This window comes from Xenia sp. Carnegie-2017, unplaced genomic scaffold (genome assembly GCF_021976095.1).
Source record: "Xenia sp. Carnegie-2017 unplaced genomic scaffold, XeniaSp_v1 HiC_scaffold_22, whole genome shotgun sequence".
Lineage (NCBI taxonomy): Eukaryota > Metazoa > Cnidaria > Anthozoa > Malacalcyonacea > Xeniidae > Xenia > Xenia sp. Carnegie-2017.
This window is the reverse complement of record NW_025813485.1, coordinates 16234368-16259637: the sequence shown is the minus strand read 5'-3', so window position 1 is coordinate 16259637 and position 25270 is coordinate 16234368. Positions and strand designations below refer to the sequence as shown.

At 31.5% G+C, this 25270-nt stretch overlaps 4 protein-coding genes across 6 annotated transcripts; 2 read left to right on the top strand and 2 right to left on the bottom strand.

The window, feature by feature from the left end:
• The first annotated feature begins 167 nt into the window (after positions 1-167).
• On the top strand, positions 168-7319 carry LOC124446715 (progesterone-induced-blocking factor 1-like). Its single transcript, XM_046997577.1, is given in 16 exon segments — positions 168-1336; positions 1846-1898; positions 1900-1963; positions 2071-2204; positions 2450-2558; positions 3596-3777; positions 4126-4251; positions 4362-4460; positions 4705-4870; positions 5010-5160; positions 5444-5534; positions 5599-5701; positions 5785-5915; positions 6135-6219; positions 6335-6478; positions 6549-7319. Coding segments are annotated over 16 exon segments (2274 nt in total). The 5' UTR covers positions 168-766; the 3' UTR covers positions 6615-7319.
• Positions 7320-10227: 2908 nt separating this feature from the next.
• Positions 10228-13977, bottom strand: LOC124446727 (CCR4-NOT transcription complex subunit 7-like). 2 transcript variants are annotated; one of them, XM_046997589.1, is made up of 7 exons: positions 13881-13976; positions 13167-13335; positions 12014-12207; positions 11785-11946; positions 11250-11427; positions 10692-10769; positions 10319-10612 (listed from the first exon to the last, which is right to left on the bottom strand). In XM_046997589.1, the coding sequence occupies exons 2-7, from the start codon at positions 13275-13277 to the stop codon at positions 10493-10495; spliced, it is 843 nt and encodes a 280-aa protein (XP_046853545.1). In that variant the 5' UTR covers positions 13278-13335; positions 13881-13976; the 3' UTR covers positions 10319-10492. The 2 variants fall into 2 exon arrangements, with proteins under 2 accessions (XP_046853546.1, XP_046853545.1); XM_046997590.1 differs by lacking the exon at positions 10692-10769 and having other exon boundaries at positions 10228-10612; positions 13881-13977.
• A 67-nt stretch (positions 13978-14044) lies between these two features.
• LOC124446182 (palmitoyltransferase ZDHHC15B-like) lies at positions 14045-18390 on the top strand. Of its 2 annotated transcripts, XM_046997010.1 has the most exons (11): positions 14045-14251; positions 14869-14895; positions 14992-15086; positions 15589-15630; positions 15782-15851; positions 16201-16270; positions 16352-16505; positions 17078-17093; positions 17169-17210; positions 17523-17652; positions 17793-18390. In XM_046997010.1, exons 1-11 carry the CDS (start codon positions 14131-14133, stop codon positions 17995-17997), a joined length of 972 nt encoding a protein of 323 aa, XP_046852966.1. In that variant the 5' UTR covers positions 14045-14130; the 3' UTR covers positions 17998-18390. The 2 variants fall into 2 exon arrangements, with proteins under 2 accessions (XP_046852966.1, XP_046852965.1); XM_046997009.1 differs by having other exon boundaries at positions 17078-17210.
• A 379-nt stretch (positions 18391-18769) lies between these two features.
• Positions 18770-24827, bottom strand: LOC124445212 (multiple epidermal growth factor-like domains protein 6). Its single transcript, XM_046995919.1, has 11 exons — positions 24046-24827; positions 22121-22249; positions 21767-21901; positions 21222-21331; positions 21159-21180; positions 20912-21046; positions 20579-20701; positions 20384-20506; positions 19613-19737; positions 19416-19542; positions 18770-19273 (listed from the first exon to the last, which is right to left on the bottom strand). The coding sequence occupies exons 1-11, from the start codon at positions 24599-24601 to the stop codon at positions 19149-19151; spliced, it is 1710 nt and encodes a 569-aa protein (XP_046851875.1). The 5' UTR covers positions 24602-24827; the 3' UTR covers positions 18770-19148.
• Between the last annotated feature and the right edge of the window lie 443 nt (positions 24828-25270).

Sequence of the window (25270 nt, the reverse complement as noted above, 5' to 3'; positions counted from 1 at the left end):
CCTGACAGTGATTGTCCTTCTGTTTTTCTTATGAAAAACACAAGAAATAATCATTCTCTGCTTTATGCTAAAGCATAGAATCACATGACACTTGAAAACTTAAGTACCAGTACTGTAGAACTAATTTATCAGATGGGGGGGGGGGGCTTTCTTGTCAACAGTGCCCTTTTACCCACAATTACCCATTTCAAAGGTTGAAGGGGGGCTCATCCCCTCCAACCTTTGCATAAAAAAGAACTGCCACAAAATGCACACCATTCTGTCATCATGAAAAACAAACATTTCTCTGTTGTCTTAGTGTGGCAGCATTGCAACAACTAATTTGAAATCATATACCACCTATTTAGTTCACTCTCTTTAAGAAGCTAACACTCCTGATATGCAAAACATATTTCATGTATTGATGGTATTATAAAAGACCCGACACGAATATGGTAATGTTAATACACCAAAAATAACTCCATTATTATCCATTGACAATTTTATGTAGTACAAAATAAAACATACTCCGAATAAAAAGTTCATGTTTAACTCAATATGTGAGAAGGAAACAAGACAATTTTTATTTGAATAGTTATATTTCGAAATTTTTACAAATTCATGAAACCAGTTGTACTTGATACCAACCCACAGTGTCACAGGATGGTTACTTGTTGAACGTCGAAGTTGTCGACAAAGATTCAAAATGGCAGATCCTTCTTTAGGCGCGCAATTCAATATTTGTGCTTAGTTGGTATGGTACCTTTGGTGTTTAGTTCTTTTCAAAATGGCTAATTCTGTATTGTCATCGACAGTTACAACAAACGTTGACTGCACCTTAAACGAATCAACTCTGTGTTCAGATGAATCTGGTGGAGTTTTGTCGTCTTTCTCAACTTCTGCATTATCTACAACTGTTGATACATCTGATGACAGCAAGGTGATCGGACATATGATTGAGAAGAAACAACTTTTACATGATATGGATCGCTTGCGAATAGAGCTTAGTCATAAAACCTTGCAACTTGACAGCTACAAAGCTGAACTTATGAATAAAATAGATGATTTGGAAGAGAAACTTTCCGATGCGACCTATTCCAAGCAAATATTGAAAGCAAGACTTGAATCGCAACTTAAACTTAAAGAAGACGAAGCTAACGCTCAGAAAAAGAAATTAAACGATGAATTGGATGAAATAAAAAAACGTCAAAAACAGCTTGAGAAAGAAAACGCCACGCTACTTGGCAAGACTGAATGTTTTAGATCAAATCTTTTTCGCGATAATCTTACGGAAGAAGAGTACCTAGAGTTGAAGTCACGGGATGAGAATTTATTGTCATTACAAGAGTATACCTCTGTAAGTTGAGTATATTTTTCAGCAAAATGAGAATATTTTTAACTATGAACAATTGTGCATCAGTACTTGATGATGACAGCCTTTTCTGATCTCCAGCCCAACGAACACAGAGAAAGTCAGAATTTATAAATGTGGTCTGTTCAAACTACTATAACAATGATTTGAAATTTTTATAGAATGTTTTAAAACCAAAAGAATACATATAGGATTTCTGTGTGAAGTGTTTAGAATTTAAAACATATTTATTGTAATGGTCCTAACAAATCCTGAATCTACTAACAAATTTTTACCCCAAGGTATGCTAAATGTCATTAAAGAATGATTCTTTACATACAATGGCATTATTTGATTCATTTTAAACACAAATACTTTTCTCCACAATTACTTTTAGTTTACAAAAACCTGAGTTCAATTCTTTGGTTTAAGACTGGATTGCTTCTTGGAACAAACATATCATAACTTTGTTAGATAGTTTTAATGGTAAAGTTAGTTTGAGTTTTCTTTTCTAGTTACGACTCCATGAAGCAACACAGATGCTGAAAGTACAATGTGAAAGTTTGCAAAAAAGTTGACTCTTTGTCACAGGAATTGTCCGTACGGGATGAAGAGATTGCTGTTTCCCAAATGGTAAAAAAATTTTATGATAGCACTTTTTTCATTTTTTCTAATATGAGGTTTTTTTGAATTTTTTAATTTGGTGATGAGATTTTACCAGTTATATAAAAATTTTTAAGGAAATGGAAAAAGAGAGACAAGCTCGTTCTGAACAAGAATTTATGACCCAGAAATTGATGATAAAAGTTGAAGAACTGCAATCTCATTTGAGCAATAAAGACTTTAAATCAGAGCATTTTGATGAAGTACTTTGGTATGTGTTGTTAAAAACTACTCTTTAGTGTTGTGTCATGTAAAATAAAATTATAAGATTAACTTTTTAAAACTTTTGTTTGGTTATTGCTATTACTAAAATTAAAGTTTGAGTTTATGTAAAAACTTTTAACACATAGTAATTAGCTATGTCTTCTATTTACTAAAAATATTTACATTCAGTAGGTCTTATAATGCACTATTTGTGATGATATTGGTTAATTCATTAAATATTTTTAATGCTAGTGATCGCCACGATATAGAGAAAGAAGTTATGCAGTTAAGAAAAGAAAATGTCAACCTAGAAGCTCTCCTCAATAATAAAACGGATGAGAATGTTGAAATTCAGAAAGAGGTAATTAATAATTAACCAACAATTTTAACATGTCAATGCAAATTAATATTGACACATGGTCTGAGTAGTTGTTGACATTAAGATGAAACACCATCCATGTTTTATTCAAGAAAAACGTACTGTGTTTGCACAGTCTTTTGTGGTGATTTCACTCGTTTCTCTAATAGTTTGGGGCTGAGTAAGCAAGCTAGTTCCTTTAAAATTGGTGCTTGTAGATCTAGTTGGTTGTTGCCATGAGTATGAACTCAAACAGTTAGTCAAGTGAACTATGCATGCTCAGATGATATTTTTAATAGTTTGTTACCAAGCAAGATAATTGCAGCTAGAGCAGTGCAAGAAGATTTGGTTGATTTGTGTATAAACACCATTAGTTGGTCAAGTGAACTATGCAAGTTTTCATTCATATATTATTTGAATGTTTTCTGTCGCCTTAAGCTTGTTTCAACAAATATAATTTCAACCTATTTACCTCAATGACCTTCACTGTCATGGTGTACCCCAGTAGTCATTACACAACCATAAAAACAAATCAAAATTTATTGGGAGTTAATAGAGTTAGTGCTTGGGTACAATAAAGTCCCTACTATAGCAGCTATTGAAAGCTGATAACGTTGGCCGCTGAACTTTGATAAAAAGTACCTTACCAGTGAGTTAAATATATAATAGCATGTGTCAAGCAAAGCAAATTTTATCAAATTTCTTTTTAGTTCATAACAAAGCAATATAAATGTTTCGTTTGTAGAAGACACATATGTGTACACCAGCTGCTTTCAGTGTACACCTGTGTACACCAGTGTGCAACAATTGTTACTGGTGTAAAGATCGTTTAGCAATCACATGATCATGAAGTATACGTTTTACTATTTTGATTTTAGCATGCAATGTCTATATGAGCTGCTGTAAACAATTAACTGAACTTCAATTCAATAAACCAACTCACAATTTATTCATATCGCTGTGTTATGTATCATACGGTAGAATTTAGCATGTAACCACCATTTTATGCGGCTCGTACAATTTTGTTATTTTGATCGTAGATGCAGGAACGCAAGCAAACTTTAGCATTGTTAAAACAAGACAAGGAATATTTAAACATGCAAATGACTGAAGCTACTACAAAAAGTAAAGTTCTTGAAGGACAAGTTACTGTACTCACTCAAGAAGTGGAAAAAATAAAAAAAGACAGAGAGGATTTGTATGAAAAATATATATCTGTCAGGTATACATAATTTTTGAACTTTAAAAGAAATACTAAATCACTGAAAAGTCAGTGTGAAACATTTAGTTATTGATAGCTACGTAAGACTTTGTGATGACATCGTCAGTGTTCATCTATTTCATCGTGTTATCGTGTGTCCTCCCTGCGTTGCCTCTCTGATTGAGGAATCTTTTCTCGTCTTCTCATTGGATCCCTTTTAATCTTGCTTATATCCTTTAATTCTATCCCTGTCAGTGTGGTTTTCACCTCTGATCATATTCCTCTCTCACTCTCCTGCATTCAATGTTCACTTACATAAAATTTTCTTTGTGTCTTATCGTGAAGTCGTTTAATTCGTTTCGAATATAGAGAGAAATATAAATCTGAATATGAAATGAAGTTGAGAGACGAACTTCATTTACTCACAAATAAAACCAACAGTGAATTGGAAAAAATTAAAAACAACGCCAAAGAAATGTATGAGAGGGAAAACAGGTAAACGTTTTGAACATTGCTAGATAGGGAGAAATGAAAACATGGATGAGATCAGGCACATATTGATTGAGTAAAAATTTGTTTTTATTGAAGCATTTTAATTTGTATAGAAGCTTAAGAGAGACTCGAGACAACGCTCTTGCTGAGAAAGACAGAGCTGTCAATACAGAGAAAAATACGATGTCAAAATATGAGCAAGTTTCTCAGGAGTAAGCCATAACAGAAAAAATTTCACATTTACTTGTGTATTTTTGTTGCTGCGTTTACATGGTTAACCAGGCAATGTTTGTGTTTTTTATAATGTGGTGCAACTCTTTTCATTATGGAAAATATTGTAAGCCAGAATAGGAACATTACCAGCAATAGTTATGTGTATAAATTTTATGTGTAGTACTGTTTTACTTTTGTTATATTTTATACAGTTTTTGTGATATTTTCCAATCTGTCTTTCAGGTATAGAGACCTGCTTACTTCATCAGATAGCAGAATGACAGAAATTCTTAGTAATCTGAAATTTAAACAATTTGAGTTGGATCGTTTACAAGTTTTGCATGAAGAAACGACGCAAAATTTAAAACAAGCGAACATTGATATCACATTATATCAAGAAAAATTACAGGTAAGGATTGCATATATGTATGTACTAGAAAATACTATGTTTGGAATTTTATTTCTGTCATAGAAAAATTTTTTGACTTGCATTATAGTCATAAATAGTCAAAAAGATGTTATTTAAAATTCTCATATTACTTCTTTAGGTTTTGAATAAAGAGTTCTATGCTCTGCAGGCCTCTACAGATAAAAAAATAAACGAACTCCAGATTTCAAACACCGATGCTTTAAAGAAACTTTCAATTTATGAGAAATTAGAGCAAGAGTTAGACGACGTCATTTTACAGGCTGCTCAATGTGAGTTTTTATATGTCACCGTGTTCTAGAAATGTTTCGAAAAAAGATAATATTATGGAAGATTTTAGCCCGTAAAAAAACCATACTCAAGGCTGGCATGCGTTAATAATTTACAATAGTTTAAATTTATGAATAGAATGCGTTGCGTTTACGTGCGGTAAAATGGGAAGTCGTTCATTTATTAAAATCCTTATTGTTGACAAGGTCAAAAACAGAAAAATCAATCATCAAATGTTCCTTAATTGACCATCATAAGATAGAAATCATTTCTTCGTTATTTTAGTGGAAAGTGAAGTCGACAGAGAAAGAGTGATGTTTTCATATGGTTATGGTGCTAATGTACCAAGCACCAGTAAGAGAAGAATGCAACAAAGGTAAATTTAAAATTGAATTATATTCTTTATTTTTTCTGTGTCTAATATTTTTATTTACATAAAGTATTCATTTGGCTCGACGTGTATTGAAATTGGAGAAAGCAAACACAGGTTTACAAGGTGAACTTGAAGCAGAAAAAAAGAAAAAGAACGAACTTTTACAAGAGGTAATACCGACTTGTATAGATTCACAAAATGTTTAATATACAAACTGGCATGGCTTTTACAAGTATGTATAAATGTTGTTTAGTTATCTAACACGACAAACATATTGAACGAAGCTCAACAACCTTATAATTATTTGATTGAAAGTATTCGAGTCAGAGATTTGCAAATAGAATCTTTAAAAGATAACAACGCTTTGTTGGAGGAAGACGTTAGGTATGTACTTTCAAAAGCTTTTCATACGGTATGTTTTTGTTGTTATAAAAGGCAGCATTTTCTATCGCATTTCTGAATGTTTTTGTCACTTGATAACAGTGCTTATTAGTTATTTCCTACTCATGTACGCATGCAGTTTATTCCGAAGTTTATTCAACAAGTATATTCATTTTATTGTTAAATATTTTCAATTCTTTTAAAATAAAAGTCTTTCCACAGGAAACTTCAAAAAGAGCGAAATGATCTTGCTGAAAGTAAAAACAAGATTACTGCCGATCTTGAAAGGTTGTTAAATCAACGCGAGGTATCAACTGTCTTAACTGAAAGAAAATTTAGCAAAAAATAGAAATGCATTTCGGAAATTTGTTATCATCCAAGAAAAGTTTACGGTTAATTTTCGTTATTTGACGGTTTTTTAGGAGTTGGGCGCAATAAAGAATGTGGTGATGAAGTTAAAATCTGGTGGAATGAAACGATCTGACATATCTGAGCGAAAAACCACCACAGAAAATGGAACGTCAAGTTATGATTTTGCCAATAGCATGCCCTCATCGACGATGTTTGTAAGAGTTTGTTTTACATTAAATGGTTAAAAATAATATTATGATTACAACACGGGGCTTATTTATTTAGACAAAACATGAAAATCCCGTGTGGTACGATAAACTAAAACAAAAGCACTCAAAACGAGGTGGTTGAGTAGAGAAGAATATGAAAGACAATTTCTCACAAATTGTGGCGTTGTTTAACAACCGTTTAGGCTAAAGACAGCCTTTCCCTGCAGAGAGACTTTAGGTGATTTACTGCACGAAGCGTGTTTTTCAACAGTTCCCAAGTTCTCCTAATCACATGAAGCAAACGGTTTTTACAGCTTAGGATGTAAGAAATGTTACTAAGTTACTAAAATGACAGACAGAGCAAATTTTATATTTCAAATATGTATTTCAAAGAATACACATTCATATTTTCATTTAACTTTCAAAGAGGGAAATAAAAAATTTTATTAAGCTGAGTTATTTGTAAAAGAATGAGCAAGATGTTTCTTTCGTGACACGATCATAGCAAGTCAGAGCAATGACCTTACACCAAATAATCGTTACACAGTGACGTAGTAGACTGTTTGCAAGTTTTGTCGTGACGTAGTAGACTGTTTGCAAATTTTGTCGTGATGTGCAAATATTTCAAATGTAAGAACAATAAATTTTAATGACTGCCACTGTCATGACGTGCCCTACACCATTAATGTCGAGTGTCATTGTTGATAAAGATGAATGAGAGTTAAAACCGAGGACTTTATATATTTGCTTCTTGTTTTTTAATACGTTTCATACTTTATGTAGCTAACTTCGAAATATTCATTTTAAGTAACATTTAAAATAATAGAAAAATGGTTAGGAAAATCAACTTTCACATTGTGTACGGAGTAGTTAATTCAAGAAGGGAAGGAAATTTCCTCGTTTCAAGGAAAATTGCATTATAAATTATAAGAACAGGAACACTTATGATGATCGAAATGATTAGTTTAAGCCATTGTCATAAACAGAGCTTTCATGACTATAAACAGCACACATTCTTTCTAATTTTGTAAATTTGCATAGTGAGTGTTTGAAAAAAACAAAATCTTGTCCTTGTACACCAACGCATGTTTGTAAGTGTGTACTCCTATTAATCTTCCTCATACAACGTAACTTAGAACTACTAAACTAATTTCATTCACGCTTGACCTGCAAATACAAAGAAAATGGTGATATAGTCGCTGTGTAAATGTAATAATAGCTGAAATTTAACATTATCACTAAATCTACTATAGTATGAAATAATGTCAACTTACCTCAGTCGTCGTTAAAGGTCCCCGGCATGTGGGACAAGCCACGATATCCATTAAGTGGATCGTGCGTGGATGTAACGCGCATGGCTGTCTGATTCTTCCTCGAAAGGTAAAGCAGCAATATTTACAAATCAAGTTTTGCACAGGTTTTTCACAGGTGCATTCGTTTTTTTCGATTTTTTTTATCTATAAAATAAAATAAACAGCTAAACACACATTTAGCTTAGTCAAAACAGTTGCATATGTGTACATACCATAACAAAGCATACAAATGTAACTTTAAGTTTCAAACACTGCAAACAAATTATATAAAGCTGCAAAACCTAGCACTACGCACTGCCTTAAAGTGATTTCGAATAAAAGAGACGTCACCTCAGACACCAGGACACTGAGAGGTCAATGAATCTAGCACAAAAATTATTTAACTTACTCGTAGGCTCTTCTCGAGCAGCGGGCTCATTTCAGAGCTAAGTAAAATCATATTGCAACAAAAAATACAACACTGCGGGATGAAAGAGAGGATGCGAGAAAAGAAAAATGCGTTTCCGATTGCCAACCATCATAAATAAGCCATATTAAAAACATAAACTTATTGTGAATGAAAAAATTAGTCATTGAATATCTTTCAAGGGTAAATTTTTCATTGGATGAACAAATCATAAAATTTTTATGGGCTTTAAGATCGTGAACATATGTTACATTAGACAACGTAAATGTTTTCAACGTTAAATAAGCAGTAAAGAGCTCTATTCAATTTAGAAAAGATAAGGAATGTTTTTTCTATTCAATGGAATATGAGAGCAGTTTGTATTGGCTACAATTATATAAGTATTTCAAAAATTTGCGAAAGTAATAGTACTTCATTTTTTAAAATTTTTTTGACTAATGTGTGGAACACTGTATAGAGTTATTATCTTAGAACTAAAATGACGCTAACAGGTAAATTATGCTTTCATTCATGGAAAAATCGATGAAAAAAATCCAATAATTCCGCCATCATGATTTTTGATCATCAAATTAGTAAAAAAAACTTTTGATAAGTCGTAAAAAGCTACTTCATTATGAAGAGAATGTTATGTAACTTATGCTGCATCATGAACTGTTTAATTTGACTGTTTAATGAAGTGCTTTAGCAAATAGTATCATTGTCATACAAGAGGATTTTTATGTAACTTCCTGCTATTTAACACAGGGAGATTAAATGCTAATTTCTCAAAGTCAAAAATGAGTGTTTAATGTTGACTTCATACTATGCGATAATTTCATTTTTCTTTAATGTGATTTAATAATCAAATTTCTTTATCAATAATCTAGGTCGCGATTATGTGTTTTGACGATTTTATGAGAAAAGAAAGAAAATAGCAATTCAAAAAATTAAACAAATTATAGTTAAACGAATGAACACAAACTGCAAAATTACGTGAGTCATATCATTACGTAAAAATTTCTTTTATTTTCCCCGTGCAAAAACAATGTCATTATCTGCCGTGAAGAATATTCAGTATTAAATAACTGCTACTGTGTATAGTCCAGTCACGCTGTATATAATATACCGTATTGTCCAGCGACTTTTTGCACATTTTTGCTCCGAGTTTTTACCTAGCTTTATACAAATAGAAGTTTCACACATATTTTATATCGACTTAAATTGTCTTGTGAGCAAAGAAGAAGTGGCGAGTAAATAAGAAGTATATACGCATTATATATCCTATATTTGACAAGAGCACGATTTTTGTCAACACCACCCGTACACGTGTTTTGCTCTTGTTGATTTTAACAGCTTCAGCTGAAAGCATGGAAAATATTGGGTAGAACTCATATCAACATTAATCCAACTAAACCACTACATTTAATATGGCCAAGGTATCGCACTTTTATTTTCAGAATGTATCTTACTCAAGATTTGCTAGCACAAAGGTATTTACAAACACAATGTCTTCATGTCCGGATCATGAATGCGCAACAGAATTAAAATACAACGTAAATATTAGCTCTTAAATAATGACTTAATTATGAATACCTCTTAAAAGACATTTAATGAAAAAGAACTGTCGTTTGTACTTACATTTTCGTCCATATTAAACAACTAATCTTCGTTTGCACTCAACTACTAGATTGGATTTGACGTTCTTCAAAAACTTAAACTTCCTCCTCTCTCGTTTTTTGATTGGCTGAGTCAAAGAGCCGTGACTTAAATAGCCAAGAGGGAATACGACTATTGCTCTTTTTTGACCTTAAACAATCATAACATTCACAAAAACAGTGGGAGAAGCCGATTTTAAAGGCTGTATCACTTTTGTTGTTGATTTTTCAATACGTACTGCGCATGTGTCGTTACTAATTTCTTCAAACTTTAGCAGTCCCTGTCTCTCCCCTAACCAAAGGATATTAAAACAAAAAGATAATTGGCCTTATAGAAAACCAGTTGAATAATTTTTCTCAGTTCTTCGGAAGAAGATTTCAAATGTCAAAGTCCATACCAAATCATTTTTAAATTTTAATTCTCAACATTCAAGGACTGGAAGATGCATGCATGGGAATTTTAATAAACGCAGAGTCCTCTCGGAGAAAGTTGAATAGCTAGAATATGTATAATTATAATTAAAAAATAATGATAAAAAAATCAGTGATGTGTTTTATAATGTTGATAATGCAGTAAGCATTAATTATTCAAAATAAAAGAGTTCGTCGTTGACAAATGAGCCAAGGTAAAAGTTAAAAACTAATGAAAAGATTTCCGTCTATAATTTCAAGAAGCTTGTAGGTTCGGTCCACTGTACGCCTGTCCACCATTATTAGCATAAGATGTTCCAAGTCCGTATAAATGACCACAGTATTTTGCATCATCAATCTTGTCTTCGAAGAACAACTTTAAAAAAAGGACAAATCATGAATCCATGAATGATTCCTTCGTATTACGAATCTTAATCATTAAACAAAAAACAAACCTCTCTCATTTTAAAGAAAGATGCTCCCGTCAACATGCTGTCACTACCAGCTTGATGTTGAGGGCCTACACGCTCTAGCTAAAATATAACAAACTAATGACATGCATTATTATAAATTCTGTCTGTTAATAAAAATGATGGAACAGTTTTTTTTGGTATTCATTGATAACAACCTGCTCGCTTTTTAAACATGAATCTGCTCGCTTTTTAGCACTTCAAAGTTTTGCATATTTCCAGGTAAACATTGAAGAATCAACAAACAATATGAAAAAAATTCAAATTCCTGGGGCTTGTTGTACAAAGCTCTTCACTACTTTTTAACTACAATTTTTGCAGCTACAAAGTAGTTAAATTTAAACACGCAGTTAAGTTTAAGTAACTACAGTTAAGAAGTTAACTGCGTTTTTATACAACCGGCCGGGCGGCCCTGATCTTTTTGTTTAAAGTTTTCATTAACTTCAACAACAATGCAAACAGTACTATTTGAAAAAAAGATAAACAAATTGATGCATAAAATAGAAGTCGATGACAAAAACCATTCATCGTACTTCATTTTACCTCCAATAATTCGGAGACTTCTTGAAGACCACCTTTAAGATTCTTGCAGCTTTTCATTAAATACTTTACGTCATATATTCGTGGAAAGAAGATTTTTAGCAAATCAAAAAATTCTCCTTCTTCAGCTGGTAGGTTGATGTTGTTCAAAACTTTGAGCAAATATCCAAAATCGTAACCACTGAGAAAATAAAACAAAAATCTAAGTTTTGTTTTCATATGTAGCTCTTGTTTACATAATGTAGAAGCTTCGCACCAAAGGTTGTTTAGTACAAGTTTGACTTGTACTAAACTTGTACAAGTTTAACTTGTACAAAGTAGCTTACAAGTTTATTTAACTTTATTCAATAGAAAATTCAGGAAAGTGGTTTTTTCACACCAAAAAGGTTCGTGTGTAAGATCATATAAGCCATTATCTAAATGCACCAAAACTGTTTTACCTTTTACGTTAACAACAATAAACTCGTAGCAAACAGCACGGGAAAACACAAAAAGAAACACACAAAAAATCACGAAAATGATCAGAAGATAGATCTACCTGTGAAAGGATAGCCAGGAGATATCTTCACATAAGACAATTCCGGATGTTATTAATAATTCTGCAAAATCTTCCACATCTATACCCTGTTCTTCATGTTCTTTAAACTTTATCCCGGATCGATCAAGAAGATCGATTGACTCCTGTGCATACATATCTTCCCTAAATAACTCCACATTTTAATTTTTTCGACTAAACTTGTCATTTTCTACAGTCACAACAAACATACGTTAAGTTGAACTTGAAGTTGAATTGCCAAGTGCCACCATTTGGAGGCTGATTACCATTGGCATCGTGGAATGTTAACCCCAACTGAATAATTTTTAATAAATCTACATTGCATCTTAACAGTTGATATTGATAGTCTGAAGTACTTTTAAATTCCCCAATTGGTCTTGCAACAACACCAGGAAATTCAGTATCCTACACAAAAAACATGCATGTTACCTCATCCAAGAGTTGTTTTATTCTATACTTTCTAACCAATTATTAAAGTTTCGTAACAATGAAAAATATTGCAAACAAAAATAAAACGCCAGAAAGTCAAGTCAGAGAAATAGCGATCGAAAACACGAGTTTACTTACTTAAACAGTAACTTCTTTTCTATGAAAGGAATGTAGTTTACTGTATAAAGTTCTGCGTTCGAGTGCGTAAATCAACCGCATTGAATTTTCTTTATTCATAACGTTATGTTGTTGTCTAGAAGAATGTGAATTTTTGTGCAATTACAACATAGTTAACTTATATCAGTATGAATTTTGCTAACTACGCTAGCCACTTGACAAATATTCATTGCGCTTATTTATACTGTCAGGATTTACCAGCAAAAACTTCTTTCAAACAAGTTAGCACGTTTTTTTTGCAAAACGTTACTATTTGAAGCTGCAGTTCAAGAAACGTTCAAGAAAAGAGCAAGAAACCATTTTATTTGCGCAGTTTTACTATTTTTCATTTTAAGCCATTGTTGTCATATTCAAACAAAAAATTCACATTCTTGCACACTTGTACATAAATCCAAAGTTTATTTAAATGGAAAAGCTTTCATATTTTTGATCATATTCAACATCAGAATTTGTATTTAGTGCAACTTGTTAGTGAATGTTTTAATGACAGTCATCTTCTACTCCCCAGAATTGACAAATTTAACCATTTCGAAAGAGTGACGAAAATACGAAACTAATAAAGACATTGCACATGCTCTAACATGAAACATTGGTTTACTTTATGTTTTATCCTTTCATTTAAAGACCTTTCATGTGCCATTAGAAAAAAATCCAAACAATGATAACAAGTTAACTAAGTGAATTTATACTAAATAAACAAAATTAATTTGAAAGCAAGCCAATTTATGCTAAATGAACATAAATATCTATAAAAATACCATGGCAATATATTGATAGTCTAAGACTATCTCCCTCAACTTTGTAAACTCTTCTTCCAAATTTTTTTGCCATACTTCAGTTATTGAATTGGCAACAGTTGCTCCAGGCATTGTACGCGCTTGTTAACGTTCAAATTCATTCATAGTAGAATACATTCCAATTGAAAATCTTAACAAAAATTTAAAAGAGCAAATTACAAGGTCCACATCATTTTTAGTCTACATTATTTTAGGTGGATTACAGGATTACAACATTACTTTTGATTCACTCGATTAAAGGAAACAATATTATTATTGCAAATGCTCACTGTTAGAGATATGAGATGTATGTCTGTATGCCTACAAAATATCATTTTTACATGCACATTTTTGAAATAAAATTATTTCAACTCCCATAATTCAAGAAAAGCCTTTCTATTAACTGTGGTATCCCTGACATGACATGACATGACATTCATCATTACATCCATCTTGCCAAAGGCATGTCAAAGTAACACAAAATTTTTCACAATATCAACAATTTTTGTCACTATCTCTATAAATTTTATCTCATGTTGTTTCGTTCACATATAAATTGTTAATAATTATATGAAATTATTAGGTTTGAAACAACAAGAAACTTATGATCAGTACCCTCTATTTCCTCCAGCCTCCAAATATTCAACGAGAAATTTATAATACTATAAGTCTATTAGATACCTCATCAACACAAACCTTGCTAAAGTAAAGTCAAAAACATGGGTAAATTTCACACTTTTCCAAATGAATTAGAATAATAAATACAATTGAACGATCGAAAATAAAACCTTCCCATAATGCCATTGCTTTGCACTAGAGCTCAGTCTTCTTTCTACACCCGCTCTTCTTTTTTTATTTTATCGCTAAATTGACATTGTATTTTATATAGTGATTTTATTCTTTAAAAAGTTGTCATATTTTGTATTGTAGGCCTAAGTTGTAAATAATGGGCAAATTGATTGCCTTTATTGAAGGACTCATTAAACTTGCTCAATGGCTTCCTGTTATTGTGATCTTTTCGATCGTTTTATGGTCGTATTATGCTTACAACGTCATTTTATGTATAGGTGAGATAATGGTTTCATTTTTACAAAACTGTAACTTTATTTATGATAAGTATTTTTCTTAAAGCCTTCAGCTTTTATGTTCGAATATTTTTATATTTCATTTTGTATTTTAGTGAAAATGAACCAAGATTTTTGTTTTGCGGCATTTGTGAACCAAACTTAGTAAAGTTAATTGAATTAAGTTTTCAAGAGGATTTAAGTTCGTAATGCATGTATTTAACAATAGTTTGTATTTGATATACTATGATAATGAATTTTGCAGAAATTCTTCTTCTAATTTAATGAAAGATATTTTAATTTTAGTTTTTATTTTGAAATTTTTCTTCATGGTGATACATAATTAAGGTTTTAACTTTTAGAAGTCAGTCAATTTTGCTTGTTAAAAATATACAATTTGTTTATAGATAATTTTTTATATGTTGCTCTGATTTTAAGATGAACAGGTTTACACATGATGTATTGCAGTATTAATAATTGTTGGTTGTACATAAACATGCAAAAAAAACCAAATGTGTGAACCAATTTTTTCAATGACATGTAATTTTAATTTTAATGTTATAACTTGTATTTATAACCATAAAATGTAGTTCACTTATCATTCATTCATTTATTCACAGAAACCGTTGACAACTATGTTGAAAAAGGTATTATACCAAATCTTGCATTGTTGCTTGAGAAAAACTTCATATCTTTGTTTTGTTAAGAGGAATGAATTTTGAAATGTTTTTTTTTCATTTTAGCGGTGTATATAGTGTTTTATCATGTGTTTTTCATCTTGTTTGTTTGGTCATATTGGAAAACCATAATAACATCACCAGGAAGAATCCCATTACAGGTATAAGAATTAGAATCATTCTGTGTGAAATTGGTTGGCCACTTTAGTTGACCTTGATATTGCTTAATGTACTAAATCACGCATGAAGCAAAAAATTACTAGTTTGCTTTGGTTATGTACATATAAACTATATATTGCTTATATAGCTTGGTTCTTTGAAAGGTATGTCATAACAGAATCACATAACTTAAGCAGAACAACAGAAATGAAATTCCTGAAGAATATTTCACACAAGATGAGCATTAAACTGTGCTCTCCAGATACCAGTACAATTTTGATTTTTACATTCTGCATAGTTCATAAGAATGCTCTCGTATGATAAGATAAACATTAAGCAAAGCATAACTCCGATACTCAATATTTCATTATGCAGCAATTAAAATTCTCAATTACATTGTTATAGCATTGTATGTTAATTTTGTCCATTAGTTAATTTTAACAAAGTGGACACTAAAATTTGCATACCTTAAAAAATAAAAGTTGAATATTAATCTACTTTCAGTTTTATTTATCTCCATCAGATCGAATGGAATTGGAGGAAGCAGTATGTATCATGTAGACTGTTGTTCTTATGTTTTAAATGTGCATGAACATTGTAAAAGAGTTACAAATATTACTTTGGAAAAGTTAAACAGAGCAACTTGTAATTAATCTTTCTTCAAGGGCATAAAACGTGAATATTTTGAACACTTTAGGAAAATCCAAATTTATTCCTGGAAAATTTTGCTAGAAAACTTCCAGTGCAAACTTTGACTCAATCCAACAGTAAGTTTTGTTAGTTCTATGAATTATTTACAACAAACTTTGTTTGAATGGCTAAAGAATATTGATAATATCAAATCTTTGTGCATTAACTAACACTGTATTTTATACTGACTTCAATCAGTGACATAGACATTGTACACATGTTATGGAAATATTTTGAACTTCACTCAATGTAAAGAATAATGCTAATTATGAAAAATTTACATAGCATAAACAAATGAACAGACTGGCTACCCCAATGATTTCTACACCTGAAAGTGTAAGAATCAAACTTCTTGATCGCACTTTATTATACTAGATCTCTGAAACAATTTTAGATAGATTAGTGTAATTGTTAATTATTTTATAGCAATACGTTTCTGTGATTCATGCTATGCCATTAAACCAGATCGAAGCCATCATTGTTCAATGTGTAAAACGTAAGTGAGTTGATGTTTTCTTTAACTTTTTTTTGTTTATTTTGTCCAATTTTTGTATCTCTTCATTTTTCTTCTCAATAGATGTCGTCTAAAAATGGATCATCATTGTCCCTGGGTCAATAACTGTGTTGGATTTAAAAATTATAAATTTTTTTTACTTTTCTTGTTTCACGCCATATTATATACATTTTTTGTTGCAATGACAAGTCTTCAATACTTCATAAAAGTTTGGATGGTATGTTATTATTTTGTGGCATTTATCATCCATTAATGTGAAAATTAGACTATACTTGATTACATTGACTACATCTCACTGTGTGTAAACTACAGTGTACGTATTACGTACCTTGGACTACCTTCTACTCACTGTATGTAAACTACAGTGTATGCATTACGTACCTTGGACTATCTTCTACTCACTGTATGTAAACTACAGTGTATGTATTACGTACCTTGGACTATCTTCTACTCACTGTGTGTAAACTACAGTGTATGTATTACGTACCTTGGACTACCTTCTACTCACTGTATGTAAACTACAGTGTATGTATTACGTACCTTGGACTACCTTCTACTCGCTGTATGTAAACTACAGTGTACATATTACGTACCTTGGACTACCTTCTACTCACTGTATGTAAACTACAGTGTACGTATTACGTACCTTGGACTATCTTCTACTCACTGTATGTAAACTACAGTGTATGTATTACGTACCTTGGTTTACCTTCTCTATACATAACATTAAAAAAGAATTTCAATGGTTGGAGACTACTTTTAAAAACCAAAATTCATTCATTTTTATAGCATATAACTAAAGGAGGTAATGCACGTCTTCACATATTGTTCCTGTTCTTTATTTCAATAATGTTCTGCATCAGTTTATGGACTTTGCTAGGATATCATATCTATCTTGTAATGGTGAATAGGACTACTTTGGGTAAGTACATTAATGAGTAATGTTACAGTGTCATTTATGAAGTTTCACTACACTGTGTTTCACAATCCATTGAGATTGATCATCCAGGGATTCAACATAAATTTAACAGTTTAACGGATCTCAATAGTGTAGCAAGGATATTATATTTTAAGACTTGATAAATGTCATTCTTAATTTGCTCTGCTAATTTTTCCTTTATTATTGAGCACTTTTGCTCTGCAGATAAAATGATGTTAGTTATAGTCGTAATAAGAAATGTATATAGTACAAAAATGTCGACCATGAACGAATTTGCACAAATATTTAATCAAGAATCGATGCGTGCTCCAGTATTTCGTGAAGGTGGAGCAGATAAACATGGATTTAATCTTGGGACGTGGAAAAATATAAAACAGGTATTTGGCAACAGAAGATGGCTTTGGTGTTTTCCTGTTTATACAAGGTAAACAAATTATTCTTATGTTGTCGATATTTAGTCATGGGGTTATTAAAGATGTTTCATTATATTGACATGAAATACTAAAGATATTATTTACATCAACTTTTTAATTGTGCTTTTGTTATCTTCTAAATCTACATTAGTTTGGGCGATGGTGTTGTTTATCCACTTCGTGAAGAATGTTCGCCCGAACAAATGGATTTACTTAATGAACGAACAAAATGGTTGAACGATGAGAGTGATGACGATGAAGATCATAAGACATACACAAATGTTGATATTGTTGATGAAACTGCTGGCAGTGAGAGAATTATAGAAATGACACCTAATGTTGTAACGTTGAAATAAACAAACGTGTTGTTTATTTGTGAAAAGTTGTTTCTTTGTTTGCAACAGAAATTGGTAAAGATTGCAATGAACGAGAACAAATCGACGTAATTTGGAACAATTAGATAGTTGATTCCTTGAAATATGAAAGACGTCTTTACTTTTGATGTCGTTTTTATAATAAAAATCAACGACATGTACAATAAGAAACCTGTTGGTAGCTTTATTTTAGCGATGAATAATGTCTGTGAATTTCAAATCATAATTTCTTGTTAACTACTTATTACATTGTAAATAGAACTATATATTTATTAAGCACGTAGTTAAATCTAGAGCTAAAATTATTGAATAGATAAAAAGTCAAATGTTCTGAACTGTAGTATTAAACTTTAGTGTCTTTTTGAGTTTGAAAAATGGCTGTTATGTGCTTATTTTCTACTGCAGATTGTGGCCGTTTTTTTATTTAATGACAATACAATCCGTTACAAGCCAGTCATTTTTTTTATATTGATGATTTATTACAAATTCATTAACAGACAAAGTTATGAGTTTGTGTTAACTTCGAAATATCAATATATTATTGTCCCCTATGTTTACCTCAAATATTGAAAAAACAGTCTCGTGTGTTAATACTGATTCCGAAAGGACAAGACGTCTTGTTCTGATTCATATTTTGTTATCTCAAGATGTCTTGTCTCTTTGGAATTTGTTTTTTACTTTATTTTTTCAACTTGACGGCTGGACATGGCGTTTGTGTTATACTGTGTTAGGTCATTTACCGAATCAACATACGTTTTCCTCGCTTTACTTTAATTTTTTATTTTCATTGTTCAATCACTACACATGACATTGTAAGTATTTAATTTATTATAAAGTCTTATTTTTGCACCCTTATAAAAATAATTAATTTTTTTTCACAGTTCATGAGTTTATTTATTGCTTATAGTAAACACCCGTGTTATTGTCCAATTCATTGCTCAAAAAAGGTTTTCCCTCTACTGTATTTTCATATAGCTAATGGTTTGTCAAAAAACTGCAAATTGTTACATATATTTTTTCACTCTCCTAATCTATGAAAAATTTAAGAAAGACACATTAAAGCAGCTACGACTGTTTCAGTTTTTGCACAAGGCAAACATCTGTCTGTCGTAAAATTTTAGATTTAAACAGCTCTACAAACACAATCCACCGTTTTCGATACTTGTTGTACCGGGAGGACAAGAGCATTTATAACTGCCGGGTGTGTTTATGCAGATATGACTGCAAATTGTTGGAAAGTTATTGCATTCATCAATATCTATAAAAAATATTTCAATATTTTATACTGTTGGTCAATACTACGTACATAACAATATGTTACAGAAATATGTTGATTGTGATAAAAAATTATACATGATACTGTAGAAATCATCATGATGGCTTAACTGATAACGCCGTACAAACCTTCACAAGTGTTTTTGTCAGCGCTAAGTCGATAACCTGCTTTACATCTACATTGACGACTCCCAGGAACGTTATGACATGAATGTTCACATCCGCCATTCTTAACCAGACATTCGTCAACATCTAAAGAAGTGTTAATCTTCTTGAACAATGCAAAGCAACAACAATCGTAAGTTATAAAATACAAACTTACCAACACAATGTTTGGTTGCATTGAGTTTGAATCCAGTTGGACAGTTACATCTGTAATCTCCTTTAAATTTTCACATTTAGCAGGTGATTTGCAAAGATCTGATCTCATTAGGCATTCATTGATATCTATACAGATTAAGTAATTGAGGATTATTTTTATAAACTGTGAATGTGAAATGATGATCTTTGTTTGAGTTACGAAATTAATAAAAATAATTCAGTATTTACGTACAAGTACTTAGCAGTATTTCTATTTCTTTTACTTTCGATACAATAATTTGGTTCTTTGTTATTTGTTATATTTCTTATTTTTCAAACATCTGCGCCATTTTCAAGAAACACCGGGATATTTTTAGGATTGTTTAAAAAAATGTCCAAAACCTGGCATTTACTGCATGGAAAATCAATAAAGTTTATTTATAGATAACCTAGTTTTATTTGAATGAAGAAAATACAACTGACATTTTATAAAATTGAAATATTAAACCACCAAAAAAACAACGATGTAGTAAACTTTGTGCAACTATCATCAGAAAGTGTGCACAGCCTTTGTAGAACAGTTTAAATTGAAAGTATAAAGACCTTTTTCTTTCATTTATGTAGTTATAACATGCATAGAAAGCAAAATATAGCTTCAAATCATTTCAAGATAGATGAAATTGTCGTGTTCATTTTGAAAGACAATGTTTGATGTTTAGGATTTAACAATAAACAGGAATAAAAAGGTTTCAAATAAAAAAAAAACTTAGCTAGAATGAATTTTCCTCAATACCTGAACATGAATAGCCATCTTTGTTTAACTTAAATCCTAACGGACATAAACAGTGATATCCTCCTGGAACATTAAGACATCCTTTTTCACAACTGTGTTCGCCAATTGAACATTCATCGATATCTTAAATGGACAGTAAAAAAATAAAATACGTTTAGGCTTTAAACACGTCAACAAATAAACATATTTATTTACCAGTGCACGTGACAGAGTTTGTATCTAACATAAAACCAGGTTTGCAAGCACAAGAGAAACCAGAAGCAGTCCTTACACAACTGTGATGACAAAAACCGTCGGATGTTAAACAACCATTGCTTTCTGAAGAAAAAGGAGAGTTGAATTTTTAAGTTCTGTGTCTACTTATGTTATATGCATGAAAAAATTCTTATTAAATACTGTCTTTAGATTCAGTGTGTAGATAGTGGATTAAAGATTCAGTGTGTAGATAGAGGATTGAAGATTCAGTGTGTAGATAGAGGATTAAAGATTCAGTGTGTAGATAGTGGATTAAAGATTAATTGTACTCACCGACACATGTTTCATTGTCATGATGCAAAGCCATTCCTGGGGGGCAGACACATTCATCTAACATGTTATTTTGTCTCATACAACGAATGATACAACTAGGATCGTTGGAAGCGATACAGCCACTGCTACGATCAGCTGATAACATGAAGAATTAAATTTCTATCATTTTGATTGTTCCTTTATTATTTTCATAACGTTTAATTTGAAAGGTAAGATATTCATATAGCAGTTTTGAAAGTTGAAATACATCTTCGGAAATTGAAGATAGTCTGTTTGTAAAGAAGAACAGACTTTTATTTCTTACCTATGCACGTTTTTGATTATAATCCAAAGAATAACCAGGAAAGCATGCACAATGGTAGGAACCTGGAGTGTTGTGGCATTCATGTTGACAAGGAGCCAACAAACATTCATTTATATCTAAGAAAGAAAGCTTATAGTCATATAGAAGGTTATGTGTTGGCGCTGCACGGAAATAACGAAATGAAAAAAGATTGACAGTTCATAAGAGCGCTTCTTGAAATTGCATATGTTTTCCTCGTGATATGGTAGACTTTTCATAATAAAATGTTTTAAATTTTCTAAAACATGTTCAACATAGGTCTTAAAATTTTCGTGGGCCCTAAACTATACAGTACTCAACCAAACATTTATATTGTGTACAGTACTCACCCAAAGTATACAATACTCTCCCAAAGAATACAGTAATCACCCAAAGTATACAGTATTCACCCAAAGTATACAGTAATCACCCAAAGTAAACAGTATTCACCCAAAGTATACAGTATATCTCACCCAAAGTATACAGTACTCACCCAAAGTGTACAGTAATCACCCAAAGTATACAGTACTCACCTAAACATTTATATCTGTTATTGTGTAAGTAATGACCATCAGGACAGGTACAAATGACAGTGTTTTTGATTTTAAGACAAGAATGTTCACAAACTTTACCATTATTTAGGGTACACGGATTGCGATAAATTATTGCTGTGAGAAAGAACATTTTACTTGATTAATTATTAAACATATTGACATGGACTGATATGTAATGATATGCACTGATATAGAATGATATGTAATGATATAGAATGATATGTATTGATGAGTCTTCCCCCCTCTGAAAGTGCTACGTCGAACAGTTGACGGGTCAGCCCCCTACCCCCCGTCAGAAAGGACAATGTAAAATAATTTCAGTGTTACGTAAACCTTTGCAAGATCTTCCATCGGAGTCTAACATGAATTTCGGTTTACATTGACATTCTCCATAACCAATAGAAATCTCAACACAGTGATGATCACATTTTTTATAACTGCTGTGACACGATCCACGAACAACTAAACGATAAAAATATTTTCAATTTTAAAATTGTTGCGTTAAAATAGAATTTAAAGCTGTCTAATGGTACTTCTTATTGAGAAAACAAATACACTTTTGGCACCATTTCAAGAAAATGCGATTGGAGAATTTTAGTAGGAAACTCAAACAAGTTTTGCCACAACGAAGCAACACGTATGAAAACAAATAAAACATAAATCTGCTGTGACAAGTATTTTATAATTGTGAATAGCTTGAGTTGATGATTTGACAACGATAAATGCTCGCATGCTGCTCATTCAGCCCGCAAAAATCATAAAAACAAACAAGAATAGTAATTCGATACTTTTGTACTTCTGATAAAATAAAATAAATGCCTGTTTTCCCTACTTTATAGAACATAATATCAAAAACATGTAAATATTCTCGAAATTACTAGTGTATTTTTTCACAATCAATTTTTACTCTCGCGTCTAGCTTTTTCTGTTTCTCATAATAATTAATTGCAATTTTGATCTCTAAATACACGCATCGTCATTGATGAACACATTTTCACGAATGATTTGCAATGTTGAAGCTGTCTATGAAAGTCGAAAACAAGATCTTTCATATTGTGCTTGAAAATTAATGGTTAGGGTAAGGGATCAATTTCGCTTGTTTGTGGACACAGAATTATCATCATAACGCTCCCCAAACTTGTACTACGTCTAGTAAAATTACTTATTAATTCATAAAAAGAGCATTATCTTTAGATCTTTATTGCAATGAAAACCATGGATACACACGCAGCAATGAAAAGGAATGTGATTACAATCTACAAAATATTCTGTCTATGAGCTATAGGAAGAACGTTATATGTCAAAAGTTCGTCATTCTTAACGTAAGAAAGTTTTATTTCAAAGTCTTCCTCCAACTTGTAAATTTTATAATGCAAGTCATACTGTTCTTGAATTGTATCTTTTAGGTAGGAAAATGCTTTATAAACATAAACATTGTAGAATAAGTCTAAGTAAAAGACCATGAACGGATGACATGCTGATGGATCAGTATTTTACTGATTTAATAACTTTTACATGTTATTAAATCAAGCAACGATTTAATGAAAAGTAATTTTAACAGGAACAAACTATGACAAAGCAGGACAAACCGAATGATACAGAATGGTGATAGTAATCATATTTCATTGATGTACGGTTATATAAATTTTTTTATCAGATGCATAGTTATGACATTAAACGTTTTATTTCGATGTTTTCATAATTCCTTCTTGTACACTTTTGATTCTGTGCTTCAAATTTGACATTGAATTCCTATTTGATTCAGTAGTACGCATTATGAAGTCAGTTTTTAAAGGGAAGCCGAGAACTTCCCGCTTAATAAATAGAAACAGTTTTATGAAACTGAATAGGAACTTCTTCAAAACTTTTGAAGTTTAACGAAGTATTAAAAAAATAAAATCGCTGAGATGAAAAACATTTGGAAAAAATGTAATGTATGGAATGATATATTTCTCAGCTTACCCGCCAGATGCATGCCAATGATAACTTTGATAAAGATCGCCGTTTGAGAGAACGTGGATTTGAACTTTGTAAAGGTTTTGTGAAAGTTTTTGTGTTATATATTGCATGGAAAAATTTAAACTGCAGGGAAAAATAATCAGAAAATGGTTTTACAAAACAGACTGAGAAAAAACACAAATCCAAGAAAAATTCTCCACTGAAAGCGAATCACTGAAATGCTGATCACATTGAAAAATTAACTCAAAATTCCCAAAGCTATGGTATTTCATCGACACAGGAAAAATTAAAGTTCTTACCTTTCTTAAATAGCTTTATTAAATGTTTTCTGTTTGTCTTCTTTGACACTCCACAATTATGGTAATAATCGCTCCATATTTTACTTTGTGTAGAAGCACCTCGAGGTAGCCCATCAGGAAAGATCATATACAAATATAATCTTGCCGCAAGCAATGAGAATATGGGACGTTCAAGTTGATCGTAAGTCAAACGATTCCATTTTATGCCAAATTTTCTTCCAATTATTTTTTGTATCTTTTTTAATCGTTTGCCATATTTTGCGCGGTTTTGCGTTACTCCGTAAAACGCACAGGTACGAACGTTCCATATTCCTCCTCTGTTTGACGTTTTGTTCATCGACGATTCCACCAAAGCAATACGTTTCAAGATATTACGATCAGTTGGGAAGACTCTGGATAATTTTAAGACGTTTAACGACTTACCAATAGCTTCCCAACCTTTCGCATCTTTAGACAAAATGTCGTATGGTAAATGAAGCTTCTTTCTACGGCTACGACCTTCGATCAACACAAGATGAAACAACAAAAGCAGCGATGTTATTGAACACAGCTTCATTTTATATCTGCCTGCCAAGAACTCAGTATTTATTTGTAAACGATGTCGCGTGTCTATAATTATTACAATGACTTCTTTTTCAACACTTGAAAACAAGAAACGCAACGCTTGTTGAACCTTTCTTCACAAAAAATCCGAAATTGGCAGTATAATAAAACGATGAGTTCATAAGGGCAAAATTGATGAAAGACAAGTGTTAATGACACAACCAATTATAAAGCGTGATATATAAAATTACGCCAAAAGTATAATCTGTGAAATATGAGTATATGCCCCCCCTCTGAAATAGTGTATCTTTGCTTGCAGATGTTATCTACAGAATCTATTTTTATTTTGATCTGAATATTAGTCAGTGCGACAAATATGAAAAGATTGTAAAAATCTCTAAAAGATTCCCGATAAGATCACACTAAAATATCAAAAATGTCTCTATAAATATATTTCTCGCACACGCTATAGTAGAAAGTTGATATATTTTTAAAAAAACAGCTTATTTGTTTTGAAAAGATTTTGTTACTTTCAGGTAAATCTTTTAATTATAAAAAGCTTTTCATCGCATCGATCGATGAAAACCAAGCAAGTACTGATTCATTCATGGGATTAAGACAAATTGACGCCATTTACTAAGAAACTTTAAATCATTTGATTTTCATTCAAATTTTCAAAGAC

Bases quoted from the DNA above. Each gene is read 5' to 3' on its own strand.
- LOC124446727 (XM_046997589.1), bottom strand. From the start codon at position 13,277: ATGCCTGGAGCAACTGTTGCCAATTCAATAACTGAAGTATGGCAAAAA. The intron at 11,428-11,784 runs GTAGATCTATCT...TTATTTTCTCAG, and splicing joins TCCTGGCTATCCTTTCACAG to TGGTTACGATTTTGGATATT. The intron at 10,770-11,249 runs GTAAAATGAAGT...GTTATATTTTAG, and splicing joins AAGTCTCCGAATTATTGGAG to CTAGAGCGTGTAGGCCCTCA.
- LOC124446182 (XM_046997009.1), top strand. From the start codon at position 14,131: ATGGGCAAATTGATTGCCTTTATTGAAGGACTCATTAAACTTGCTCAA. The intron at 15,631-15,781 runs GTATGTATCATG...TGAACACTTTAG, and splicing joins GAATGGAATTGGAGGAAGCA to GAAAATCCAAATTTATTCCT. The intron at 17,211-17,522 runs GTAAGTACATTA...TATTTAATCAAG, and splicing joins GGTGAATAGGACTACTTTGG to AATCGATGCGTGCTCCAGTA.
- LOC124445212 (XM_046995919.1), bottom strand. From the start codon at position 24,601: ATGAAGCTGTGTTCAATAACATCGCTGCTTTTGTTGTTTCATCTTGTG. The intron at 20,507-20,578 runs GTAAATAAATAT...TGTCCATTTAAG, and splicing joins AAACTCTGTCACGTGCACTG to ATATCGATGAATGTTCAATT. The intron at 19,543-19,612 runs GTAAGTTTGTAT...ACACTTCTTTAG, and splicing joins TGCAACCAAACATTGTGTTG to ATGTTGACGAATGTCTGGTT.